Raw genomic sequence first — 25,802 nt, 5'->3', positions numbered from 1 at the left:
TAAAACCCCAGAGCATCAGTGAGCTGTGGACAACATCAAGAAGCCTGATATATGTATCATTGTATTTTCCAAAGAGGAGACACACGTCCACACAGCAAATATTTTGTTTCTCCTGTGCCCTGTGCATGAATTGTCAATGTAGAGGTGATTCAGAGTTGTGGTCACAAAGAGCTGCCATCCCTCTCATCAAGAAGATTTCTTAGGTCCCAAATGTTTTTCAGGGCATTGACTTTCCAACTGGAGAAGTGGGCTCAGAAGCTTCCTGAGAACCTTAGGCTTTCTCCATGGGTACCCATTCTCAGGCTGAGTCTTAGTGAGGTGGATCCCATCCCTAGAACTTTGTCCTGCTGAGCAGGACAGTAGAGTCCAGTCCTCCCCCATGGTTCCCGGGCATTAAGGCCTCTTGGCCATGGCAAGAACCTGAGGAGTCCCTGACAGGGAAACCAGAAGTTCATCTTCACAATATCCTGGGTAGTGAGTCCCTCTAATAGCAGGCTTAGTGGGTCCACAAACCTTCAGGACAACTGCTCATGAGGTGTCTGAAACTATAGCCCAAACCTGGCTCTCCTTGTGACAATTCTATGGGGAAAAAAGGAATTCAGAACTACTACAAGGGTCTAACATATAATTATGCATAGATCTAGATCCATATGCACAACTACCATCCAGTTACAATGGGGGCCTATGATACTAAGTGATGAGCCCACTTCTATGATATTCTGGAAAAGATAAAACTCCTATAGGGGCAGAAAATGGATCAATGGTTGCCAGGAGCAAGGTAGGATGGGAGAGATGGGTTATAAAGAGGAAGCACAAGGAATTTTTGGAGGTTCTATAATCTTCTATAGAAACTGTTCCATAATCTTGACTGCAGTGATGGTTATATGACTATAGGCACTTATCAAAATTGATAGAACTACATACTAATAATTGATAGAATTTTCTTGTTACACATTTGTCAAATTTCATAGAACTGTATACTAAAAAAGGTGAGTTTTATTAGATATAAATTATACCTTCCTTAATAAAATAGGAGACAAGTAAAAAAAAGTCTAAAAAACTGAGGCCTTAAAAACATAAATATATTTTATATTATATTTGGCTTTTATTAAGATTGATCCCAATTCATACTCTGGTAAGAAACTCCCCCCAGTGTGAAATCCTTTAGACTTAGTGCTTCTCAAAATTTAATACGTATATGAATCTCCAGAGAACTTATTAAAATGCAGATTCTAATTTAGGAGGGGTGAGGGCAGAGATTCTGCATTTCTCAGAAGCTTCTAGATGATGTCGATGCTGTTGGTCTATGGAGCACACTTTAAGCAGCAAAGCCAAGGACTCTAGTCAGATTACTTGATATATACAGGCCAGGAGAACTATTCATTCAGGTTGAAAAACACCTTTGTGGCATGATACAGTGTCTTGGCCTGTATGTGTTAAAGGACAAATCCCTTTGCAACAGTGTGTCACTTACTATCCTCAGAGCTGAAAGCTGACCAACTGGACCATTCTGGAGCCAGGCCTGGAATCGAATCCAGCTAATGGTTGCAAAGAAAACTTGTCAACAGAAATCCCAAAACCCCTGCCCTGAGGGTAGAAGCTTCAGGAGGCCCATGAAGCCACAGTGGCCTATGAAGCCACAAAGGCCCATCCATTTATCCATCCATCCATCCATCCAACCATGCAACCATCCAACCATCATCATATATGAATAGCAACCTCTCTTCAAATGTGCATGGAAATTACTTAGTCAGAAAGGAAGTCAATACTGATTTCTTGTGATTCTGCTGACTCTGAGTGGCACCACCCGACAGCTGCTGAGAGCCCAGTGTTGCCTGTGCCCCCAGCAGGGAGTTTCATCTGTGGAGTGGTCTCCCAGCAGGAGTAAGAAGTAGCTGTGACAGGAAACTGAGAGTTGGAGGATGATGGTAAATGGCTGGTTTTTATATTCAACAACTTCATGACACTTTCCCAGGGAACTGGCACTTCTTTTTGCATGCTTAAAAAAAACCCCACTATATAAATATCTTCACAGCTTCTTCGCCCACAGATGCCCTTAGGTATAAAACATCACGTAGCAGACTAACACATGCCAATACCTTCGGATACTTCACTTGGGGCTTTTCAAGAGGAACTAACCACATGTATATTGAGAGTCTTATTATAAGTTGTTAACATTTATTGAGCACTTACTATGTGCCACAAACCATCCTAAGTGCAATTCATACCTTCATGATCTCAACATGACATCACCTCACAACAACCCCACGAAGTAGGAACCACTATTGGCTCTTCTTTACAGATGAGAACTCTCAGGCACAAGGAGGCTGGGTAATTCGTCCAAGGATGCACACTAGTAATAATAAGCAGGGATATAAACTCCAGCAGTTGCTGTCTCCCTGCCCCATACCTTTCCCCTCCTGACCACTATCCTAGGGTCTGCTCTATGCCTGGCGCTGCATGTATGAATGCTCACTAAGCCTTGGGGTCTCCCAGCTGGGAGAACTTGAAGAAACATAGCATTAGGATCACCACGTGTGTTACTCCCCAATTTCCTTAGCTTCGCTTTCTCACAGTAGGAGATGATTGCATGATACCCTTAAAACATCACACAGTAAGCCTGGAGAGGTACTGATAACTGAGCTGGAAGGTTTGTTCTTCCCTAGATCTTACCTTTCTTATGTAAAACTGGGGAAGGCTGTGGAGGGAGCAGATCTGGGAGGGAAATCAGGAGTTCAGTTTTGGAAATGCCTCATGTATATCCAAAAGGGAGATATCAAAGAGCAGGTTCAAATTCACATACTACTGAAAAATTAATGGATGACAAGATACGGTGAATGGGACTCTCTTAAGAGTAACATGGAAGAATAGTTGGGAGTAGAGATAGAACAAGGTTTACCATGAACTGATAATTGTTGAGCTGACTGATGAATCCATTGGGATTAATTATACTCTTCTGACTACTTTTGTATGTCTGCAACTTCCCAAAGTAAATTTTAAAAATTCAGAAGGAGGGGCGCCTGGGTGGCAGTCGGTTGAGCATTTGACTCTTGATTTTGGCTCAGGTCGTAACCTCGGGTGGTGAGATTGAGCCCCACATTGGGCTCTCAGCATGGAGTCTATTTGGGATTCTCTCTCCCTCTCCCTCTGCCCTTCTCCCCCCACCCTGCTCTGATTCCCTCTCAAATAAATAAATAAATCTTAAAAAAAAAAAAACTCAGAAGGACACAGCATCACTTACATAGAATATCATACAAAATATAAAACCTAGGTCTAATCATAAAGGAATACGAGACAAACCCAAATTGAGGGACAGCCTACAAAATAACCCATCCGTACTCTTCAAAAATGTCAATGTTATGAAAGATAACAAAACACTAAGGAACTGGCACCAAAGACACATAACAACTATATGAAATGTGTGAAACTGGTCTGTATCCTGGATCAGGAAAAAAATTGCTATAAAGGACATTATTTGGTCAATCAGTGAAATTTGAATGTTGATTAGTATATTATGTAATATATATCGGTGTGAAATATCTTAAATTTAATCATTTACTGAGCTTATATATGAGAATGTCAATATTCTTCGGAGTTTCACACTTAAATATTTAGGTGTGAAAAGTCATGATGAATAAAACTTAATCTCAAATGATACAGTAATAATAACAATTATAATAATATATAAATACATGTCTACATTATATAGATAGATAGGAAGAGATTATGCAAATGTGGCAGAATGTTAACAACCAGTGAATCTAGGTGAAGCATATGTCATATTTCTTGTGCTGTTCTTTCAACTTTTCTATAGGCTTAATCTTTTTCAAAATCAATTTTTAAAAAATTAACATGATTAACCCGATGCAGTTAGTATCCCTAAAATACATCCCTTGCATTCCCTTCCTTATATTCTTTTGAATAAAAAGCTATCTTCTTTATTCCTTAATGATAGGTATAAAACACTTGACTTTTCCTTAAGAAGGCCTCTTGTATGTATCAGTTTTCTCTGCATTACGTCAGTCACTCATTACAGCAGGCCCTGCAGGTACTCTCCACTGGTGGAGAACCTTGGCTGAAGAATGTCTTGCTCAGTCACAGTCCCTTCCCAGGATAGCCCACATCCAATGCTTGTTGACTGGGGGCCGTAAAGTCCTGGCCCTCTTGACCCAACTCAGGATGGTTCTACAGGGCCATCCCCGCTTCAGAGCTCTCTGTAGGATCCACTGAGGCCTCAAATGAGACCATGTCACAGCCTATTGTGGCCCTGTGCCCAGTCCACTTCCTTCCCCTCCTTGCTACATGTGGTGGCCTCATGAACACTCCCTCACAAACCTCCTGCACAGTAATCCCCACCTCTCAGTCTACCTTCCCAGGGACCCAACTGTGGCAATAATATGACCATTTTGCAGATGAGGAAAGAGAACCTTTGAAGATCACTTGCCTAAGGTCAGAAAACCATTTATTGGTAAAGCCATGACGGACTCCAAATCTGTTGGCCTCCAGCTTCCCCTCCCTTCGATTTACCTTTCCAAATCCTACTTCTCGATTAAGGACAGGGCCAAGTTCCCACTTCTCTCAGAGACCTCCCTGACTTCCCCTTTCTGACCTCGAAGCTCTCACCATCTGCTCCATTTGGCGCATGGGCATGGTCCCACTTGGAGGCTTTTCTGAATCCTTACCTCATATTACAAAATCATTGTGTTGTCCATTTAGCTTTCCACTTTGAAGTCTGGTGCTTTCTCTGCATTGTAAGTTCCTGGGGATAAAGGTCATTCATTGCTCTTCATGTCCCAACAGTTGCTGTGCACACGCAGAGCACACAGCACATTACTGTGCAAGAATGGCAAGATCCCCTCTCTTCTGGCTGTGTTCTAAGTCTTAGAACAGGAAGCACAGCATCCTCAAAAGATACTTAGCCCTGTGGCTGCAATTTCCTTTTTGCCTTTTCTGGAATGGTACAGGCTTTGCGACGTGGGATATGAGGGGATGGCAGGTTATTCTGCCAAAGAAACAATACCAACCGTGGGGAGAGAACCCAAGCTGCACTGATCCACATTAGAACGTGAGCCAGAAAACACCTGGTCAAATTCAAATTCAGTCAAGCAACAAGGAAGGAAGAAAAAAATACTAGGACTGAAATCACTAGAACATATCTTTGTCATTTATTTTGCCAAAACGACTTTCATTTTAATTAGTTAAAGCATTTCATAATATGCTAGCAAATGGAATGTTGTGTACTCTGCAAAAGTGATGAAGTCTTAGATCAAAAATCTGACAATTCCACGTTATTAAATTTTAAGGGAGAAATAGTTGAGTAGCTTTTCTTTGAAGATTATCAACTGGGAGATTAACAAAGGCTTTTCCATAATCTCCTCCTAGGAAGGAGAAGGGGAAGGAGGCAGAGGCAAGAAAGTTTAGTCCAAACTCCCTCTCACTTCCAGTTCCTGGGCTTCACTTGTTTCCATGGTAACTCTGTTACTAGGTGGCCACTCAGACAGAAGCAGGACTTGAAACAATAGGCATCTAAACACATTACCAGCTTTACGCTTGGAAATAATTTTCAGCATTTTTTTCTCCTTTGCCGTCAAACATTAACCTGTATGATGATGTGTGGTGTTGCAAGAACAATATAAATGCATATTGACTGAAAAATAATGTTTGCCAAACTTCCCTAACTGTGCATGAACACCACCAATACAGGAAGTCGATTTTAGAAAAAAGTTTCTGAGTTGGAACATCTGTAGGAGGGGTCTCCAAACTGTAGAGCCCACAGGCCAAATCTGTGGCCTGCCACTTGTTTTGTACATCTCGTGAGCTAAGAATTGTTTTTACATTTTTAAGTGGTTGAAAAAAATCAAAATAATATTTTGTGATACCTGAAAATTATACAAAATTCAAATTTCAGTCTGAAATAATGTTTTATTGAAGCACAGCCATGCTTACTCATTTATATATTGTCTAAGGCTGCTTTTTTAAAGATTTTATTGATTTATTTGAGAGAGAGAGAGAGACAGAGTGTGCACGTACAAGCCGGGGGAGCGGTAGAGGAGAGGGAGAAGCAGACTCTTCACTGAGGAGGGAGCCAGACTGGGGCTCGATCCCAGGACCCTGAGATCATGACCTGAGCCGAAGGCAGACGCTTAACGACTGAGCCACCCAGGCGCCCCGAAGGCTGCTTTTGTGTTACAACAGCAGAGTTGAGAAATTGTGACCGAAACTGTATGGCCCACAGAGCCTATCTACTATCTAGCTCCCCACAGAGAGAATTTGCCAACCGCTGATCTAGAGACATGAATTATACAGGAGAATTTAGACTAGGAGGCTGGGTACTTCTTCTTCGCCAAGAAGTCTATATCAGGTGCTGTCTTTATTCTTTCAGGCTGCTATAAAATACCATAGACTGGGTAGCTTATCAACAACAGAAGTGTGTTGCTCGAAGTTCTGCAGGCTGGGAAGTCCAAGATCAAAGCACCTGCATGCTCGCCTTCTGGTGAGGGCCCCCTCTTCCTTGTTCAAAGCCAGCACCTTCTCCCTGTGTCTCCACATGGCAGAAAGGGCTAAGGAGCTCTCTGGAACCTCTGCTATAAGGCACTAACCCCATTCATGAGGCCTAATGATTTAAGCACTTCCCAAAGACCCCACCTACTAATACCATCTCCTCTGGAGGTTAGAATCTCAACATATGAATTTGGGGGATGTGTGGGTACACATTCAGACCACAGCAGGAGTTTTCGATCCAGATGCAGGCCTTTCCCACTGAGTTTTTACACATTCCACTCACCTTTGCTTCTAGAAAAGCACAGCTGTTATTTTTGTGAAGACCAAGAGGAATAGCGTTACATGATACGATCACATTCTTTGTCAATAAGGCTCACACTCCACTCTCCTAGGGCTCAGGCAACATGCTACTTACTCCCTCAGGTGTTTCATCTTGCTCCTGGCCACTGCGCTGGTGAACACTGTTGGTCCCGGGGACATGTCTGGAGCTGTGCTGGTGACGGTCCTTGTGTCTGAAACATCAATGCACAGCACTTACGGACTTCATCAGCACTCCAGCAACTTGGAGGCAACATTCAAGGGCAATCAGAAAACAGAAGTTAATCCACCTTCGCCACTACGTAATGCTACATTAATTAGAGATGAATTCAATTATGACATGCACATTAAGGAGATTGATTCCTAATGACAAGATTATTTATAGTTTTAATATGCACAAGGAATTCTAGGACCAAGCCTCTCACCAAAAGGATTCCTTAAACAGAACACCATTATTTAAAAGATGGGCTTTAGACTAGCAAACTCTCCAGGAAATGCATCAATGACAAAGCCAACACTCCCGAGGAGCCCTTAGCAGTTGCTTTCAGCAGGTGTATTTGCTCCGATGACTGAGACAGTTTTTCTAATAAGATTAGTTTTCCCTTTATCTTAATCCCACACCTGAGCATTGCGTTTTTGCAATGGAAAGCAAGATGCTGACGGTTGGGGGGTGGGGGGGTGTCACCTGCAGCCGTGAACTTCAGCAGAACAGAGCAGAAGGCCAAAATTGGGTTCAGGAGGTAAAGTGTTGTTAATGAGAGCTGCAGTGTTATGAAATCTGCTGAGAAAGCTACAGTTTCTACTGATAAACCCTGGAGGCTCCTACAAGGCATGTTGGAATTGAAGGGAAGGAAATAGTCCATCAACTGAAACCACACTACTTCCCATTAGGAAGCTAACGAGGGCCCCTGAGAGAGGGCTGGGGTCGTGCAGAGTTGGATTTGCATACCGTCCTTCCCGGAGCTGGGGCAGAATCTTCCTTGTGCATTCCTTACATCCCCCACAAGGTGCCTCACACTCCATCAGGAAAAAACATTGAACGCCCTAATATTCATTTATAAATTATATCCACGTAGTAGTTGCTATGTCCCAGAAGGGCCCCATGTTGGGACATTCCCACGCTTCCCACCCCATCTCTTGTAACACGTGACTGTCTGATTTAGGGACCAAATGAGGGAGTGAGAGCCAGTTCTCATATTACATATTAGCAAAGCTTTCTTCTTATATTTTTAAGTTTAAAAAATTAAATGCAAATTCTAGTATTCCTCAACTACACCCTTCTTTTGTACACCCCCTGGGAGGGCATGCATCTCACTTTGAACTGCTTGCTCTCATGGCTATCGTTGAGATGAATACTCTCCTGCTTAACTCTTGGTCAGAATCTCCGATCTTTTCTCAGCCTCCATCCCTAGATGCAGAATTACTGGCTCGACAGGTATGAACTCTATAAAGCTCCTGCTCTTTCTGATACTTCACCAGTTATGGCCAGTGACTGATTGCTCCCCTTTGGCTCCCTCCTGGCGATCACCCCTTCCACACCCCGAGGGAAGACCCGCCTCAGCCTCCCCTGGCGTCAGACAGAAGCTTTATTTCAGCTTTCCCCTCCCACCAGCTCTGGCCAGGAGAGCTCCTTCTCCCCAAGGAAGGCTTTTGTGAGGAGGAGAGATGGCATAGGGGGTTCGTTTCATGTGCTCATTGGTTGCTTTTTATAATCATCTTCCCTAGATCCTGAAAAGTTCCTAAAACCATCACCACACCACACCAAGTAAAACGCAAGCTCAAAAACCAGTCCTGCCAAGACAGAAAAGAAGGTGCTGCTTTCCCTTCTCTTCCAGAGAGCTGGCAAATCCTGAAGACTTGTGCAAATAAAGGTCAAAGAAATTTCCAGAAGAGCTGCAGTTTATTTTATTGTGGCCACGATTCCCCTCAGTAGGGCTCTCAGTATTGCTGGGAAAGATGCTAAGCCTTGAGCCAGAGCAGAGAACAGGCCAAATACCATTTCAAGTACCAGCGCTGGCAAAGCTCGATGCTCAAGAGCAATTCCTTTTTTCATTTTTCTTATTGGCCAGGCTTTTTCCTCTCCATCCCACCTTTCACCAGGAATAGCAGTTGCTTTATGTCAAAGAGAAGGACAACACATTTAGCAATCATAATAAAAATGACTGGGCTAGAATCATAGACTTCAGCTTCTTAGATGAATCCCAGAGTCACTGAATCCGAGTGTGTTTTAGAACTCTGCTTCTCAAACTTCAATGTGATATGAATCACCTAGAGATCTTATTAAAAATGTAGATTCTGTCTTAGTAGGCGTGGGTAGGGTCTGGAATTCTGCATTTCCAACAAGCTTAGACAGGCCAGCTACATAATTTGTGGGGCCCACAGCTAAATGACAGTGCAAGGCCCCCTGTTCAAAAAGCAAGAGAAAAGCTGATTACTTTCTTCTGCTTCTGATTACTTGTGGACTGTCATGGTGTTTTTTTATGGGGCATTTAGTGCTCTCCCTCAGGAACTGGAATAGATACTCTCAAGGAGGGTGAAGACCCTTGCAGGGGCTCAAGGACCCTGCCTGCCCCTGATCCTCCCCTATCTGTGCACAGGCCCCCATAGGGAATGGAGGGAGTTAGGGAGTGTGGGTGGTGGAGAAATCTTCCCGGGGGGTGGCTGGAGGCAGCATGCAAGTGAGGCTTCAAGCCCCCAGCATAGGTTCCATTGTCCCATCAGACTTCACTCATAAACATAAATTCAAAGATAAAATTGTTAGGGATTTTACTAAACCCCAAGTGCAAGGCCCCCTCCTGAGCCTGGGACACCATGCAGCTGCACTGGTTGCAGGCCCATGAAGCTCTGGTACTAGAGCTCTGCTTTCTCAGACTTAAAAAATAGATGAATCCTTAAGCCTTGTGTTGATTTCCTTTTTTTTTTTTTTAAAGATTTTATTTATTTATTTGACAGAGAGAGACACAGTGAGAGAGGAGCACAGGCAGGGGGAGTGGAGGGGGGAGAGGCAGGCCTCCCGCCGAGCAGGGAGCCCGATGCGGGGCTCGATCCCGGGACCCTGGGATCATGACCTGAGCCGAAGGCAGATGCTTAACCATCTGAGCCACCCAGGCACCCCCCTTGTGTTGATTTTCTAAAGTTAATCTTCTCTTTATTAATTTCAACAGAAGGTTCATGGCCTTGGAAGTAGTACGTATGTGTAAGACACATAATGTTAGGTGCATGTATGAATTCACAAATTTCCTGCGAGAACTGTATACCCTCTTCCCAAGGAGCTTCCCGCCACAGGTTGGAAGTGCACCCTCCCATGAGTAAGTCTGCCCCTCACTGTCTACCTTTGGCTATCCCTCACTTTTGCTTCACCTCCATCTTTTTTCTAAAGAATCGTGGATCTGACAGGAAGCATCGGTTTCTAAGAAGAACGTCCAGCAACCAGTCATCAAATGAAGCTTCTACCTAGGATAATTTTTAAAAAGTGGATATGGGCACACGTAAGGAGTGGCCAAGGAAGATGCTTAAAAAAACAAAAACATCATAAAAAAACAAAAACAAAAAAACAAAACAAAACAACTCTGACCAGTCTATTCCGCCAGTGGTGAGTTCTGAAGATACTTGACTCGGGTGTGCCTCTGGGAAAAGCCCTGTCGTAGGTGTTAAGTGGCTCTGACTTCAGCCTCAAGCCAGAGAAGAGCAGGGGATCAATTGGCAGCCATGTCCTGCTTCCTTCTACCTACTCACTGTGTGGGTTGTGTGTTCCTTAGAAGGAGACTGTGACCCCATTAGAATAAAGGGAGAGTGACTATGGTCACACCATGGAGAATTCCACTGTGCTCATGGCTCAAACCACGGGTCAGCCTCAAAATGGAAGGTCCAGACATTTTGAAAAGAAGGTGGTGACAGGAAATGTAACCTGGAACAATTTCAGCTCTCGCTTCCTTCTTCCATCCCCATCATGCCCTTCCCTGGAACAGGTAGGACCTGTGATTCCTAGGGAAACACAACAGCAAACCAATGCCACTTAGCGGTTCTGGTGAGTTTCCTTTTAAACCAACCACAATCTTCCCTTGTGTCATTGAGCCTGGGGTCTGTCTCCCTCAAATTCTCCTCTCTCTCCTCTAGGCCCTGTCACAGTCGGCTCTCTGCCATCCTCCTTTCCTGGGTCCCATCTTTCCACGGCTCACCCCCGCTTTCCATCCTTGGTTCCTGTACCAGGTACAGGACTTGTATTTCGGTACTTAGATTTAGGGTCTTTTAAAAACTTTACTTCTATCCAAATTCATCCCAAATCAGCATTAACAACAACAACAATAATAATGGCTAACCCTTTTTTAGTAGACAAGTGCCAGGCCCTGTGCTGAGCAGCTGACCTGTAAATCATGTCATGTGAGGGTTCTGGGAAGTAGGTACATTTTTCAATAAATGAGCTTTGAGACAGTAAGTAACTTACCCAAGTTCATTACAACTGACACATGAAATAGCCGGAACTCGAAACCAGGCCTTGTTTTATTCCACAGTCCTAGATGTTGGCAACCCTACTGGAACCTTCCCAGAGTGCATATCCACTCTATGGCAGCCACTGGGCCAGATGTCAGCTGAGGCACTGCCCACCATGGTTTGCTTTCTAATACTCATAGTCACAGAGATGAATCTGTTACTCCACTCCCCTATATTTTTCTTTTCTTTTTTTTTTTTTTTTTGATTATTTATTTATTTGACAGAGAGAGAGAGAGAGGGAGGGAGAGCACACAAGCAGGAGGAGTAGCAGGCAGAGGCAGAGGGAGAAGCAGGCTTCCCGCGGAGCAGGGAGCCCGATGTGGGTCTTGATCCCAGGACCCCGGGATCATGACCTGAGCCGAAGGCAGATGCTTAACCAACTGAGCCACCCGGGCGCCCCTCCCCTGTACTTTTCTAACCAGTTAGTAAGCTCCCTGACTACAGAGATTATGTCCTGTTCATCTTTTTTTTTTAACTTCTTAATCCATTTTCAAGTGTACAATTCAATGGCAATAAGTACATTCGCCATATGCAACTATCACCACTATTTATTTCCAAAACTTTTGCATCGCCCCAAACAGAAACTCTACAGTCAGGAAATAATTCCCCATGCACCTCTCCCCAAATCCCTACTAACCTCTAATCACTTCCTGCGTCTGTGAATTTTACTGTTCTAGGTACCTTATGTAAATGAACTCATACAATATGTGTCCTTCTGGATCTGGCTTATTTCACTCAGCATACTATTTTCAAGGTTCATCAATGTATGGCATTAGCAGGACTTCCTTTCTACGGACGAATAATATTCTTTGTATGTATACATCACGTTTTGTTTATCCATTCATCTGTTGATGGACACTTCAGTGGTTTCCACTTTTTGAGTATTATGAGTAATGCTACAGTAAACATTGGCATACAAGTATCTGAGTACCCACTTTCTATGCTTTTGAGTACATATCTAGGAGTAGAATTGCTGGGTCATATGGTAATTCTATATTTAGCTGATTAAGGAGCCATTAAACTGTTTTCCATAGCAGCTACACTGTTTTACCTTCCCATTATTAGTGTGTGAGTTCTCCACATCTTCGCCAACACTGTTATTTTCTGGTTTTTAAATTATAGCCATCCTAGTGGATGTGAGGTGGCATCTCATTGTGGTTTTGATTTGCATTTCCCTAATGACTTTTCATGTGGTTATTGGCCATTTACATATCTTCTTTGAAAAAATATCTATTCAAGTCCTTTGTCTATTTTTAAATTGTTTGTATTTTTGTTGTTGAGCTGTAGTTCTTTATATATTACAGATATTAAACTTTTATTTAATATATAATCTGTAAATATTTTTTACCTTGTTCATCTTTGTACCTCCAAAGTTCATCTCAGCATAAGGCATGTATCATATTAAATTTATACCTAAGTATTTTATTCTTTCTTGGCGGGGGAAGGGTCGCTTTTCACATTTTATTGGCCACAGGGGAGGGGGCCACAGGTGAGAGGACCATATCACCAGAGGTGCTCACCATTTCTTCAGCTACTCCAACCTTGGTTCCTAGGGATCCTGAGGGTGGGTGGGTGCGTTGGACATGTTCCCATCATCTGGGGGGCGGGGGGAGGAATGGATAGTTGTAGGGTGTGGCCCGGTTGATCATGGTAGCATATTTGGTGAAAGGGCTGAGGGTTGGCAGAATTATAGTGAGGACCCCAATGGTGAAGGATGCGACCAGCACCAGCTCCTTGGCCCAGGCATCCTTGAGGAAGGAACGAGTCTCCTGGCCATCTTGGTCACAGCAGTGGCCTATACCTAAGTATTTTATTCCTGATGCTATTGTAGATGGAATTGTTTTCTTAATTTCGTTTTTGAAATGTTCACTGCTATGTATAAAAATACAACTGGTTTTAGTGTATTGATCTTGTATCCTGCAATCTTGCTTAACTTATTAGTGCTAATAGTTTTTAGTGAATTTCTTAGGGTTTTCTACGTACAAGAGCATGTTATCTGCAAATAGAGATAGTTTTACTTCTTCTTTTCCAATCTGGATGCCTTTCATTTCTTGCCCTTGCCTAATTTCCTCGGCTAGAACCTCTAGCACAGTGCTAAATGGAAGTGGTGAATGAAGTCTTTGTCATGTTCCTGTTCTTAGGAGGAAAACATTCTTTCTTACACCATTAAGTATGAATTAGCTATAGGTGTGTTCATAGAAGCCCTTTATCAGGTGTAGGAAGTTCCTTTCCATTCTTAGTTTGTTGAGTGTTCTTTATCAAGAAAGGTTGTTGGATTTTGTCAAATGCTTTTTCTGCATCTATTGAGATGATCACATCGTTTTTGCCCTTTATTCATATGTTTTATTTCATTAATTGATTTTCTGATGTTAGATGACCCTTGCATTCTTTGGATAAATCCCACTTGGTCATCAAGTATAATCCTTTTTTTTTAATGTTGCTGGAATTATTTTAGTAGTATTTTGTTGATGATTTTTGCACATATATTCACGATGGATATTGGCTCATAGTTTTATTTGTTTGTTCTTGTGATGTCTTAGTCTGGTTTTGATATAAAAGAATGGCCTCATAGAATAAGTTGGGAAGTGTTGTCTCATATTCCATTTTTTGGAAGAGCTTGTGAAGAACTGGTATTAATTCTTCTTTGAATATTTGGCAGAATTTACCAGTGAAGCCTTCTAGGCCTGAGCTTTTCTCTATTGGAAGTTTTTAGTTTACTAATTTAATCTACATGTTATAGGCGCATTCAGATTTTTCGTTCTTGACTCAGTTTTGGTAATTTGTGTCTTTCTACAAATTTGTCCATTTCCTCTAAGTTATCTAATTTGCTGGCATACTATTGTTCACAGTATGCCCTTATAATCTGTTTCATTTCCTTAAGGGTAGTAGTAATGTCTCCCCTTTCATTCCTGATTCATGAATTTGAGTCTTTTTTCTTATTTTCTTGGACATTATGGCTAAAGATTTATTAATTCTGTTGATCTTTTTAAGGATTTTTGGTCTTGTTGGTGTCCTCTATTGATTCTTTATTTCATTTATTTCCACTCTAGTCTTTATTATTTCCTCTCTTCTGCTTGCTTTGGGTTTAATTTGCTCATCTTCTTCTAGTTTCTTAAGGGAGGTATTATATTTTAGATGCTTGAAGGTAGGAATTAAAGTCAATGGTAATTTAAATAGTAGCCATGGTCCTTAACCCAGAAAGAGCTTGCAGTCTACTAGGGAAGACAGGGTATCCGTCTAGATGATCACCAGGAGTGCTACTTGGTATGTTGACATAAGACACCATGCTGCAAAGAGGGGTACTGAGGGTCTTCGGGAAAAGCACTAGCCTTCAAGTTAGAGGACCAGAGTTATTGTTCTAGTTCTACTCTCACTGGCTACATAGCCCTCAGGTCACCTCCCAGAGCCTCAGTTTGCTCATATTATATTTAAGCAGTTTCATCGGCCTTCTCTCAATTGGAACCTTCTATGACCTGGTATAAGACATCTCCCTGGACCTCCAGGGGGGTGGAATTTCCTTGGGAAGGCAACACTAATACTAATAACAACAACAACGATAAGCAACCAGAAGGACCAAATATTAAGAGGCAAATGGCTGGCACCAACAATCAATGGGGCAGGCACTCTGAAACATCAGAAAAAGTCATCCTGAAGTCTTTCCCCACCTGCGCAACACAGGACGAGGAGGATTAGAACACTTGACACTATCCCCTGGGGATGTTTTGACAGTGAGATGAACACAAGACGATATGAAGAGACAGTCGGCAACTAGGAGCTGTGTTTCATAAGGGTGCAGAGCACAGCTCATCAGAGTAATATTGTCGGGCTTCCTGCTATTTCTATGGTCTCTTACCAGCCAAGCTATTTTCCCCGAAGGAGTGACAGCTTGATGATTCTGACATTTCACCAGCAGAGAGAGATTCTTCTCTCATTTCCTCCAAAATTTCCCTTTACACATTTGCTCTACTCATTTACTACCCCCAGCTCAGTGCCTGGATGGATGACCTTGATGGTAAAACAGAAACCTGCGTTCACCCTCCCTGCAAAACCTCCTGCCATGTGGGTGATAAAGAGCTGATGCAGGGACTGCAGGGCTGGATATTTTGGCAAACAAGAGCCCATGTAAGCACCTGGGACATTGCTTACTCAGGAATCCTTGCAGACACTGCCCTTCGTGCACAGTACGTGCAGGATGTTTCTCTGCTAATCTTTTACCCTCCCATTTCTTGCAAGTGCCTCAGGAACACTCCAGAAATACAGTTGCCCCTCTTGGCCCAAATTATTGCAAAGGCACGTCCTCATGGCCCACATTGTTCCCCCTACTCTTTAGAGTGGCACATGATGGAAGATTTGTCTATGGGCTGACAAACTTTTTCTGTAAAGAGCCAAGTAGCGTTAGACTTGCAGGCAAACAATCTCTGTTGCAACCACTCAACTCTGCCGTTGTAGCATGAAAACAGCCATAGACAAGAGGTAAATAAATGAGCATGGCTGTGTTCCAGTAAAATCTTATTTACAAAAACAGGTATTGAGCCAGATTTGGCCTGTGGGCTGTAGTTTATCAACTCCTGGCCTAGACGATGGAGAAGCTTCACGATTCTGAGCTGGAAGTGACTATAGACCTCTTCACGCCAACTTGTCTCATCTTATAGATCGGGAAACTGAGGCCAAGAGAGGCTGTGTGGCTTGCTCCAGGTCACAGAGCTATAAGGAAAGAGGCAGAATCAGGACTAGAACTGTGGCTTCCTGACTGCCAAATGTGTGATCTTTCTAATCCCTCACAGAAATGACACATCCAGATAAGGATTTTCATGAGCTGATTTTGAAAAATCAGGAAATTTTCAGACAAAACCCCTCCTCCAAAGGTTGAAATTTGGGGAGAACATGACACCTGTCATCTCATCTCTCTGCCTCTCCAGACGATGGCTCAGGGCTTATTATGGAGGACCATGAACCAGTAGGGCGTGGGAGAGCTGTGCCACTCTGCTGAGAGGCTTATCTGACCCTCATCTTTGTTTCCTTGAGCTTCTCTCGTGATGATAGTGGACCTCAGGATGTCAGTAAAATTGCCTCAGAATCTGCAAAGCAGGCTGCTCTCTGTCTTCACTGTTACCTCAACACCCCACGGATAGTGACACACCACCCCAATTTCCCTTCAAGGAAGGAGCTGTTCCCCAGCTGCCTGGAGCGCTGCAGATGGCCGGCCAGCCAGCCTCCAGCTGCGGCCCTTCCAGGATCTGCCTCCGCCATAGAAAGCTGCCTTGCCCAAGATCACGCCGTTCCCATGTGGCCCACATTTAATGACTGACCATGGTAGAGGTAGAAATCCTGGCCATTTTGGCCCATGCAGACAATTCTAGTAAGTCCAGAACTCCCATGGATTTGGGCCAGGATTGTAAGGATTGCATCACTGCACCGTCCCCCCTCTGCCTCACCTCTCCTGTCCGCAGGGCTCTCCTGAGGGCACTCCCAAGCAAGCATCCTGCCCACTCAACTTCGTGTCAGAGGCTGCTTCCTGAAGAACCCTAGCCATGACACAGGGGAGAAACAGGGGCATGGAGGTGGTTGTCTTGGCAACATGAACAAGTTGAGCATTAAACAAGAGCAATAGTAAAGATACCGATGTAGCCCTTTACCCCTCCCCTTGAGCAATTCTTTCAGAATACTGTCCGCAGCCGCCACCTAGGAGAGCTGTTGCTGTCAGTGGCAGCTGTGCCCAAGCCCAAGCCCCTGAGGAGGCTGGTGAAGGAGGGAGTCCGGAGGAAAGAAGAAGGTCCGGGAGAGAACAGCCTCCAGAAGCTTCCAGTGGGAAGGGAGCCAGGGCACATTCAAGTGAGCACTTAGAGTCCCGACTCTGTGATGTTTGCTAAGTTACAAAACTGACTCAGCTTCCTCGCCTGGGCAAGAAGCTTGTGCACAAGGCTCCAGTAAAGCTCAAACCAGTGATACACAGAAAGGCGTTCTGCTGTTCGCAGAGGCCCAGGACGAATTTACGCCGCCTCCCTCGGCCCCACGGCAACCACCACAGTGCTTTGCACAAGGGCAACTCCCCAAGAGCGCCCCACTGTCTCTACCAACGTTAAATTAGTTGGAAAAAAGTGGGTCAGCTTGGGAAAGAAAACTCGCTACTCATAGGGGAGATAATAAATACCAGAAGATGGGAAATAAACTTTCTATTTTTACTACATGGTTATTTCACACCACAAATACTCAGCTGAACTGTATGGAAGATTAAAAACAACAGGAGTTCAGGGGTTTGCAAATGTTCATTTCCTTTTGAATGTACCAGAAGAAGCCTCTAAGAATAGCACCTATCAGTACAAAAAAAAGAAAAGAAAGAAAGAAAAAAAAAAAAAAAGAGTGTCTGGGTTTTTTTAATAAGCAATTAAATGTGGATACAGGTTGAGGAGAGATTTGTGGAAGCCAGACTCCGACTTCTTCAGTTGCGCTTACCCCGTGCGGCCAGAAGCCAGTATTTGGGGAGTTTAATTAGTCTAAGCTGTCAATGTGGAGAATCCTAGCTTGAGAAACAAAACTTGCTTTTTTTGTGATGGCAGGTTGGGCTGGTTCAAGACTGACTAATATACTTAAGGTAAACGCATCAGTGCTTCCCTGTTCTTTTAGGAGAAAATAATCACATAAGTCATCCATGTTCAGTGCAGACAAATTAGAAACCACAGAAGGGAAGAGCTGCTTAAACACCACTGCTAACACTGTGGTGTTTCCAAATGCACACACACACACACACACACACGTGTGTGTGTATCAACTACAGCTCTGTACACTTGATTACTTTATAACACCTTTCATGCCAATGAATACATAACTGCATCATCATTTTTAATAAACTGTAAAGAACTTCTTTGTTCTAGAAAATATACTAGTCTCCATTATAGGCATTTATTTTTTTTTTAAAGATTTTATTTATTTATTTGAGAGAGAATGAGATAGAGAGAGAGAGCATGAGAGGGGGGAGGGTCAGAGGGAGAAGCAGACTCCCTGCCGAGCAGGGAGCCCGATGCGGGACTTGATCCCGGGACTCCAGGATCATGACCTGAGCCGAAGGCAGTCGCTTAACCAACTGAGCCACCCAGGCGCCCTATAGGCATTTATTTTTATTCCAGTTTTTCACTATGGTAAGCAACACTGCCATGAAGACCTTTATATATTTATCTTTACACCCACCTCTATCTCTTCAAGATAAATTTCTAGACAAAGACTTACTGGGTCAAAAATAATTTGTTCTTTCAGGTTAATATAACCTAAATGTTGAAAGAAAATCTTTTTTCTGGGTTGTAAATACCATTCTCTTCAGTGGGGTCATAAATATATATTAAAATTGAATGTGAGGCACCTTTATTAAAAACTTGATTCAATTTTTCAAAATTTGTCAAAAGTCAGCATTTTCTTTATAAAGCCATAGGTGGAAGTAAAAACACCCTTTTTCCTGATATCCTAGCCCAGTGGATCTCAAAGCAGAGTCCCTGGACCAGCAGCGTCAGCATCACCTGGGAACTTGTTAAAAATGCAGATTCTCAAGACCAACAACCTCAAACCTACTGAAGCAGGTGGGGGTGGGGCCCAGAGAGCTGGTGAGTCTGATGCTGCCTACTCATCCTCATTGATGTTCATTACTTCCTGCCTGCAATTCTAGTTACTTGGTCTAGAGATGTTCATACCCCTAACTACCTGGAAATTCCTTAAAAATATGAACTGTGAATCATATTCCTTTTGTGCCCTACCATGGTTCTGGGCCAGGAAATGCTCACACTAATTGATTTGTAGTTAAACGCAGTCTTACTCACATTTCCAACTTTTCACATAGATAACCTGATGGTAGTTCTAAATGAACTAGAAAAGACACCCTCTGTCCTAGCAAATGGAGGGACAAACTCCCTCCCTGCCAGGGACACGGCTTTACTGACCCAGCCAGAAGTGGCCTCACAGAGCAATTGGTCTGGGACATAATTACTGCCAGAAAGAACCGCTCAATATTGTCCCTTTCAAAGAACAAGTAGTCTCTAAAGTTCAAAAGGCCAAGTGAATGTGTTCATTGACAGGGGCCCAGGAGCAGCCACCTCACCCAGGAAGGCACAGCGATGGCCATCTGTGCTGCATGCAATCAGACATACCAAGAGCATCACTGAGCTGCTTCTGGGGCTGAGATGGACGACAGAGGGTCTGTGTCCTGACCACCTCTTGTCAGCTGAATGGCGTGGAACTGGGGTCTCAGTTGAGTACTTAGCTAAGCAGATCCAGGACCAAGCGTCTTGGTTCGGCAAGCAGGCACGCACTCCGTGGAGTTCACCCCCAGCTGGCATGGCCATGGCCCCCCATTCGGGACAAGGTCGCACCTTTTATTAGACAGTGCCTGTCCGAAACAAATGGCTCCCTCTACAGTCAGCAACACAGAAGATAAGTCAAACAAGGATTACCTTGAATCATCTACTCCTTCTGTGAAAGCCAAAAGAGATGTGGCCACAAAACACTTTAAGGCTATCTCTCCCTCCACATCTCTTAGAACCAGAAAGTTCATTACTACAATAGATATTTATTATTATGTTTGGCCTCACATTCTTCTTCCTTTGTTGGAAGAATCTTCGACTTTGTGAGACGGAGTCTGGCTCGCACTAAAGAAGCTAAAACCCTGGCTACTCACTTTTCCAGCCTCCCTTATCGTAGGCACATTGTGTCGACACATGACCAGCCTCTGTCAATGAGACACATCCTCCCCAGACTGTGTATCTGAAGTTGGTAGTGAGAAGAGGACACATGGAGTCCATCCAGCCAGGGCCCGGGCAGGAGTGGCAGCCATGGCCAGGTTCCCAAGGTGGCAATGAACAAAAGTCTAGCAATGATGCCCAATGTCCAGCATTAGTGGCCTTGAGGACTTCCAAGCCACCCTTGAAAGAGGCCCATGTGGCGGGAACTGAGGCCCTCCGCCAACTTGCTGCTGAATGAGTGAGTCATCCGGCCTTCAGATGACTGGTCCTGACGTCTGACTATAACCTCATGGGCCCCTGAGCCACAACCACCCACCCGAGCCATTTTTAAATTCATGACACAGAAACCATGGAAAACAGTAAATGAGTACTGTTGTTTTCGGCCAATAAGTGTTTGAGTACTTTTTATGCAGCCATAGATAAGCAACATAGGCACCGACTTTTATGAAGGGTCAGGAGAAGAAACGAATATATGAAGACTGTTTCTGCATTTACCTTAAAACCAGTTTTGAAATCACTGTGTTGCTATATGGTTACTTTAGAAATGCTGTGCTACTAAATTCTTAGAACTTAGTAGTAGGAAAAAAAGGTGTCCTTTGGAAATGGATAAATGATCTTAAAATCCATGTGGGAAAATAAATGTCAGAGGATAAGAATCTTTTGAAAACATAAGAAAATTGGAAGATAATTGTCCTATTAGATATTAACACATCCCATAAAGGCAGTATAATTAGAACACTCTGGTACTGACAGAAGATTAAGAACCGAGATCAGGGTGGCTCAGTCGGTTAAGCATCTGCCTTCGGCTCAGGTCATGATCTCAGGGTCCTGGGATCAAGCCCCACGTCTGGCTCCTTGCTCAGTGGGGAGTCTTCTTCTCCCTCTCCTCCCTCTGCCCCTCCCCCTCCTCATGCTCTCTCTCTCTCTCTCAAATAAATTTTTTAAAAATCTTAAAAAAAAAAAAAGAATCGAGATCAATAGACCAAAATAGAATCAGAAACAGACAATATCCAGGAGTTGTGATATGACAAAAGGAGAATTTAAATGAAATGGAAGAGAATAAATCACCTGGCATAAAAACTATGAAAATAAGACAATAAGAATCCTAGAAGAAAATTCAGGAGTCCATATACAAGAGTCTCTTTAAAAGGAATAAACAGGAAAGCTAAAGTCTATAAAAACAAGATAGAAAAGGTAGCAGTAATATCTTTATAATTATATAGCTCAATACATTGAAACTTAAATCAAATGCAAGTAGTAGTGAATATTTCCCTCTACACAAAAGGGTACTGGATATTAAAGACCCTGGTAAATACCTTTTACAAAGAAAAGGAGACCTTATTTGTTTTAGAAAAAATAATAAAAATTAGCTACATAGATAGTTCATGTCACATTAACAAGTGAGATGACTCAGGCAAATAACACCGAATGGAACCACTCACCGTTCCTGAGCAAAGCCTGTCTGTGGCTGCCTGTTCCTGCCTCTGGGTTCCTTCTTTCCCTTCCACTTGTGGGGCCTTCAGCTCCTCCTGGCCAAATCTGTCCTATGGCAGGAATGATCTCGTATCTTCTCCTTGAAGCTTCCTTGATGACTTCCATCCCCCTCAACTAAAAGCGATCTCCCCATTTTCTGGATCCTTACTCTTTTGTTGTATAGTTATTCAGGCTTTTGTCTTAGTTCTCCTCTGAAATCGTAAGTCTTTAATGGCAAGATGCAGGCCTAAGATATCATTATGGCCTAACACCATTCCTCTACCAAGTACTCTGTTGGTGGAGGCCACTGAGAGGACCTGACTGCCGGTTGATCAGTGAGCCGGACCCCAGCAATGAGAGGCCGCTCATCCCTTCCCTTCCCGTCACTGGAATGTACATTCCACTTGCCTTTCCTGGGCCAGACTGCTCCAAGGACACAGCCTTAAGGTAATGCTGTGGTATTGAGACCTTTTGGATGGTTGGTATACGTGACTAAACCCAGTTAAACCCTCTACATCGGCAGGTGGCTGCAGAGATCTAATCGTCTTACAGCCACCCAAGACAAGCCTCATATGTAAGTTCCCTTGCTTATTAAACCTGCCACCTACCCATTTGGAGTGGCCTGCCTCTTTCTTCGGCCTCTCCTTGACTGCCTAGGCATAGGGGCTGGTTTCAGATTATATCAAGGAAGCTCCCAAGGAACTTACAAACCAACATATATTAACTTGGTGATATCCTAATGTATGAGTGATAAAAGAATTCATGATTGCTGAGTTTCTCTCTTAGTTAGGCAAACTCAATCACTGGCACTTTTTTCCTAGATAGTAGTAATATACAGAATGTTCTTTGCTAAGAGTATGCTACTAAGAATGAGTAATACTACAGTTTTAGGGATTTATTTATATTACAAAGCCCTTTCCCTACCCCTGTCGCATCACCACACATCTGCTAAATGACCATGTCTGGCATGGTAGCAGACACATAGTAGGTTCTCTATAAATTGCCACTAATTCTGAATCTGTTGCATCCTTTCAAGTTTTAAAGAACTTACAGAAACTATTAAATTTCCCTAATACAGAAACAGAAAGTATAATGGCAAACAGGTATTGTGCATTGTGCATCCGCATCAAAATTATCCAAGTGGTTTATGGTCCAAAATGTCCCTCCTCTCCTCAAATGTAGTGGTTTCAGTATGTCAGGAAGGAAAGATAAAACACTATGATGACATCATTCTAATTAGTATGAGAAATTCATTTCTTTCAAGGTGAAAAGCACAATAGTGCAAGGTTAAATGGCTGTCAGTCAACCTTACAGTGAACAGCTTAGAGTTTGAAGAGCTTAAGCAAAGGAAGATTCTAAAGGAATCAGAAGCCCTGATGCCTTCTCTGGTCTAGATCAGTCACATTGTTTAGTAGAGATTAAATAGTTATTACCAAAAAAAAAAAATAAAAAAAAAAATAAATAGTTATTACCAAGGTTCAGTGGAAGAATTGAGGGGTAACAATTTTCAAAAAGCCAAACTGATCAGACAACACAACACACTAAGGGGATCTTAATGGGCAGAGAGGTTCTGAAGCATCTGTTATATTCTAACTGCTTCTGTGAGAACATCCAGTTTGGATCTACAAAATAAGCCTTCTTATAAAAGTATAGTTTGCCGGGGCGCCTGGGTGGCTCAGTCGTTAAGCGTCTGCCTTCGGCTCAGGTCATGATCCCAGGGTCCTGGGATTGAGCCCCGCATCAGGAAGCCTGCTTCTCCCTTTCCCACTCCCCCTGCTTGTGTTCCCTCTCTCACTGTGTCTCTCTCTGTTAAATAAATAAAATCTTAAAAAAAAAAAAAAGTATAGTTTGCCAAGGACTCATATCATTCTGCTGATGACTTCTCTCTCTAGAAGTACAGCCAATTTCATAAACATTTAAAAATGTTAAATTTCATATGTTGCCTTGATTCATAATCTGGTCACTATGAAATATGGAGACAGAATTTTCTTTTCTAAGTTCAAAGAAAAGGAAGTGAGAGGGCATCTTCTGTCCTTACTGAATAGTGATGGGCCTGAACAGTTATTATAGTAATACTACCTATTGTCTGTGTAATGAGAGCCCATAACCAGTTCCCCATCTTAAGTCACTCCTTTCAAAGCTACCTCCTTATCGTTTGTTAAAGGTAATCTTTTCTGACCATGCTTAAAAACCAGTGGTATCCTAATCCACAGGATAAAATTCAAGCTCTTTAACCTGGCATACAAGATTATTCATGGGTTTAGCCCTACATAGCCAGGTTTGCTGATCCCTTTCTCACACCTTATTCCAGCAATACCAAACTTCTTGATAGTTCCATGAATATACCCAGTTGTTTCCTACCTCTGAGCTTTCATGCTGTTTGATCCTTTCTAAAGAATACAACCCCCCTCCAACCCCTTGTCAACTCTATTCATCTTTCTACTCATTCATCAAATGATTATTGAAAAAATACTGTGTGCCAGGCTGTATGTTAGACTCTGAGAATACTACAGTGAATAAGATCTTGTACTGCCCTGGGGTGCCTGGGTGGCTCAGTCAGTTAAGCTTCTGACTCTTGATTTCGGCTCAGGTCATGATCTCAGGGTGCTGGGATCAAGCCCCAAGCTGGGCTCTGAGCTCAGCGAGGAGTCTGCTTGAGATTCTCTCTCTCCCTCTGCCCCTCCTCCCATTCTCTCTCTCTCGCTCACTCGCTCTAAAACAAATAAGTAAATCTTAAAAAAAAAAAAAAGATCTTGTACTGCCCTCACTGACACAAGAAATTACAAACCTCACCCTCTGTGAAGTCCTCCCCAAGCTGCATCCCCATAGTGGACCCTTGTCTTCCACTTTCCTTGTTCACAGTATGTGTAGTCCTCATCACAGTGCCCTCTAATTATCAGCCTCCCTGACTACACTGGGAGCTCATTAAGACAGGGACGTCATTTTCTGTAATATCTGGCTTATTGTACATGCTTCATAAACATTTGTAGGGAAGAAAGGAACGGGGGAGGGGGAGAAAGGCAGGATACACATTTAAACCATGGAAATTTCATGTTTTAATGTATCTGCCCTTGGTGAAATGGCCTACATTCTTGGCTATTTCCCCCAGGCCCTGATTTCTGGCCTTTTCTGCTCTCTTTTTAATTTCTTCTCTCCCTCCCTCTCTTAATTCCACCTGGGATCACTCAACATCCTGTTCATGACTGGCCTTGTGTCTTATATGCCATGGGAAATTTCAGGGGGGATTTAGGGCTTCAGAAATGAGGTGCCTCCATTTGGGACAACAAACTCTATGTGTGAAAGAAGCACCTAGTGGTGCTCTCTGGTATTGTTACAAAACTGTGCCTGGTTTGTCCGGGACCCTACCTGGTGATTGAGACCATGTTCCAAATATGTCTCAACATCTGAAACCTCATACAGTGCCTTGAGCCCACCAGACCTCCCTAAATGTCTGATGCAGATGCTGAGGATGAGGCAAAAATACAATATTGCTTCCAGGGAAGCTCAGTAACTCCTGTATACGGTGCCAAATAGCCCAGCACACAGACAGCATCACATAAAGGGGGAAAAGTGTAGAAAGGAGCTATTTTCAGTTTAGCTTAGAGGTAAATTATAATTTTAATAAATAAAATTTTTATTTTATACTTTAGCAATATTTTGTTTGGACTATAAATTGGTGTGGGGCGCACAGTAAGAATTTCAGGGCTTAAGGACTTTAAAGCTATGGTTCTCAAAATGTGGCCTAGACCTGAAACATCAGCACTGCTTAGGAACTTGTTAGAAATACAAATTGTTGGCCACGCACCAGACCTACATTTTTATAAGCCCTCTAAGTGATTCTGATGCATGTTCAAGTGGGAGAACCACTGATCTAAAGGCTTTAAAATGACCTGGATGGGGGCTCCTGGGTGGCTCAGTCGTTAAGCGTCTGCCTTCGGCTCAGGTCATGGTGCCAGGGTCCTGGGATCGAGCCCCGCATCGGGCTCCCTGCTTGGCGGGAGGCCTGGTTCTCCCTCTCCCACTCCCCCTACTTGTGTTCCCTCTCTTGCTGTCTCTCTCTGTGTCAAATGAATAAATAAAATCTTTAAAAAAAAAAATGACCTGGATGTATAGAGGAAACTAATATACTCAACTTGCAATTCAAAAGGGTCCCTTTGAATTCAGGATCTCTTGAAGCTACACAAATGCTAACTCATTCATTCTCTCTACTCCCTATTGATACAGGCAGGGAAAATATCACCACCCCTGTTTTAAATAGAAATAAAACTAAATCTGGGGTTGGGTTGGGGTCAAACC

At 43.1% G+C, this 25,802-nt stretch overlaps 1 protein-coding gene across 2 annotated transcripts in view; it reads right to left on the bottom strand.

The window, feature by feature from the left end:
- The window catches only part of NEK11 (NIMA related kinase 11), a 240,919-nt gene that overhangs the window by 38,601 nt on the left and 176,516 nt on the right, over positions 1-25,802 (bottom strand). For both annotated transcript variants that reach the window (XM_034994615.1, XM_034994618.1), the window contains one exon: positions 6,917-7,013. In XM_034994615.1, the coding sequence (XP_034850506.1) occupies positions 6,917-7,013 (97 nt within the window). The remainder of the gene's footprint in view (positions 1-6,916; positions 7,014-25,802) is intronic.

The sequence above is a fragment of the Mirounga leonina genome, unplaced genomic scaffold, assembly GCF_011800145.1.
Source record: "Mirounga leonina isolate KUSES-001 unplaced genomic scaffold, KU_Mleo_1.0 Mir_115, whole genome shotgun sequence".
Taxonomy (NCBI): Eukaryota; Metazoa; Chordata; class Mammalia; order Carnivora; family Phocidae; genus Mirounga; species Mirounga leonina.
This window is presented reverse-complemented; position numbering and strand designations above follow the sequence as displayed.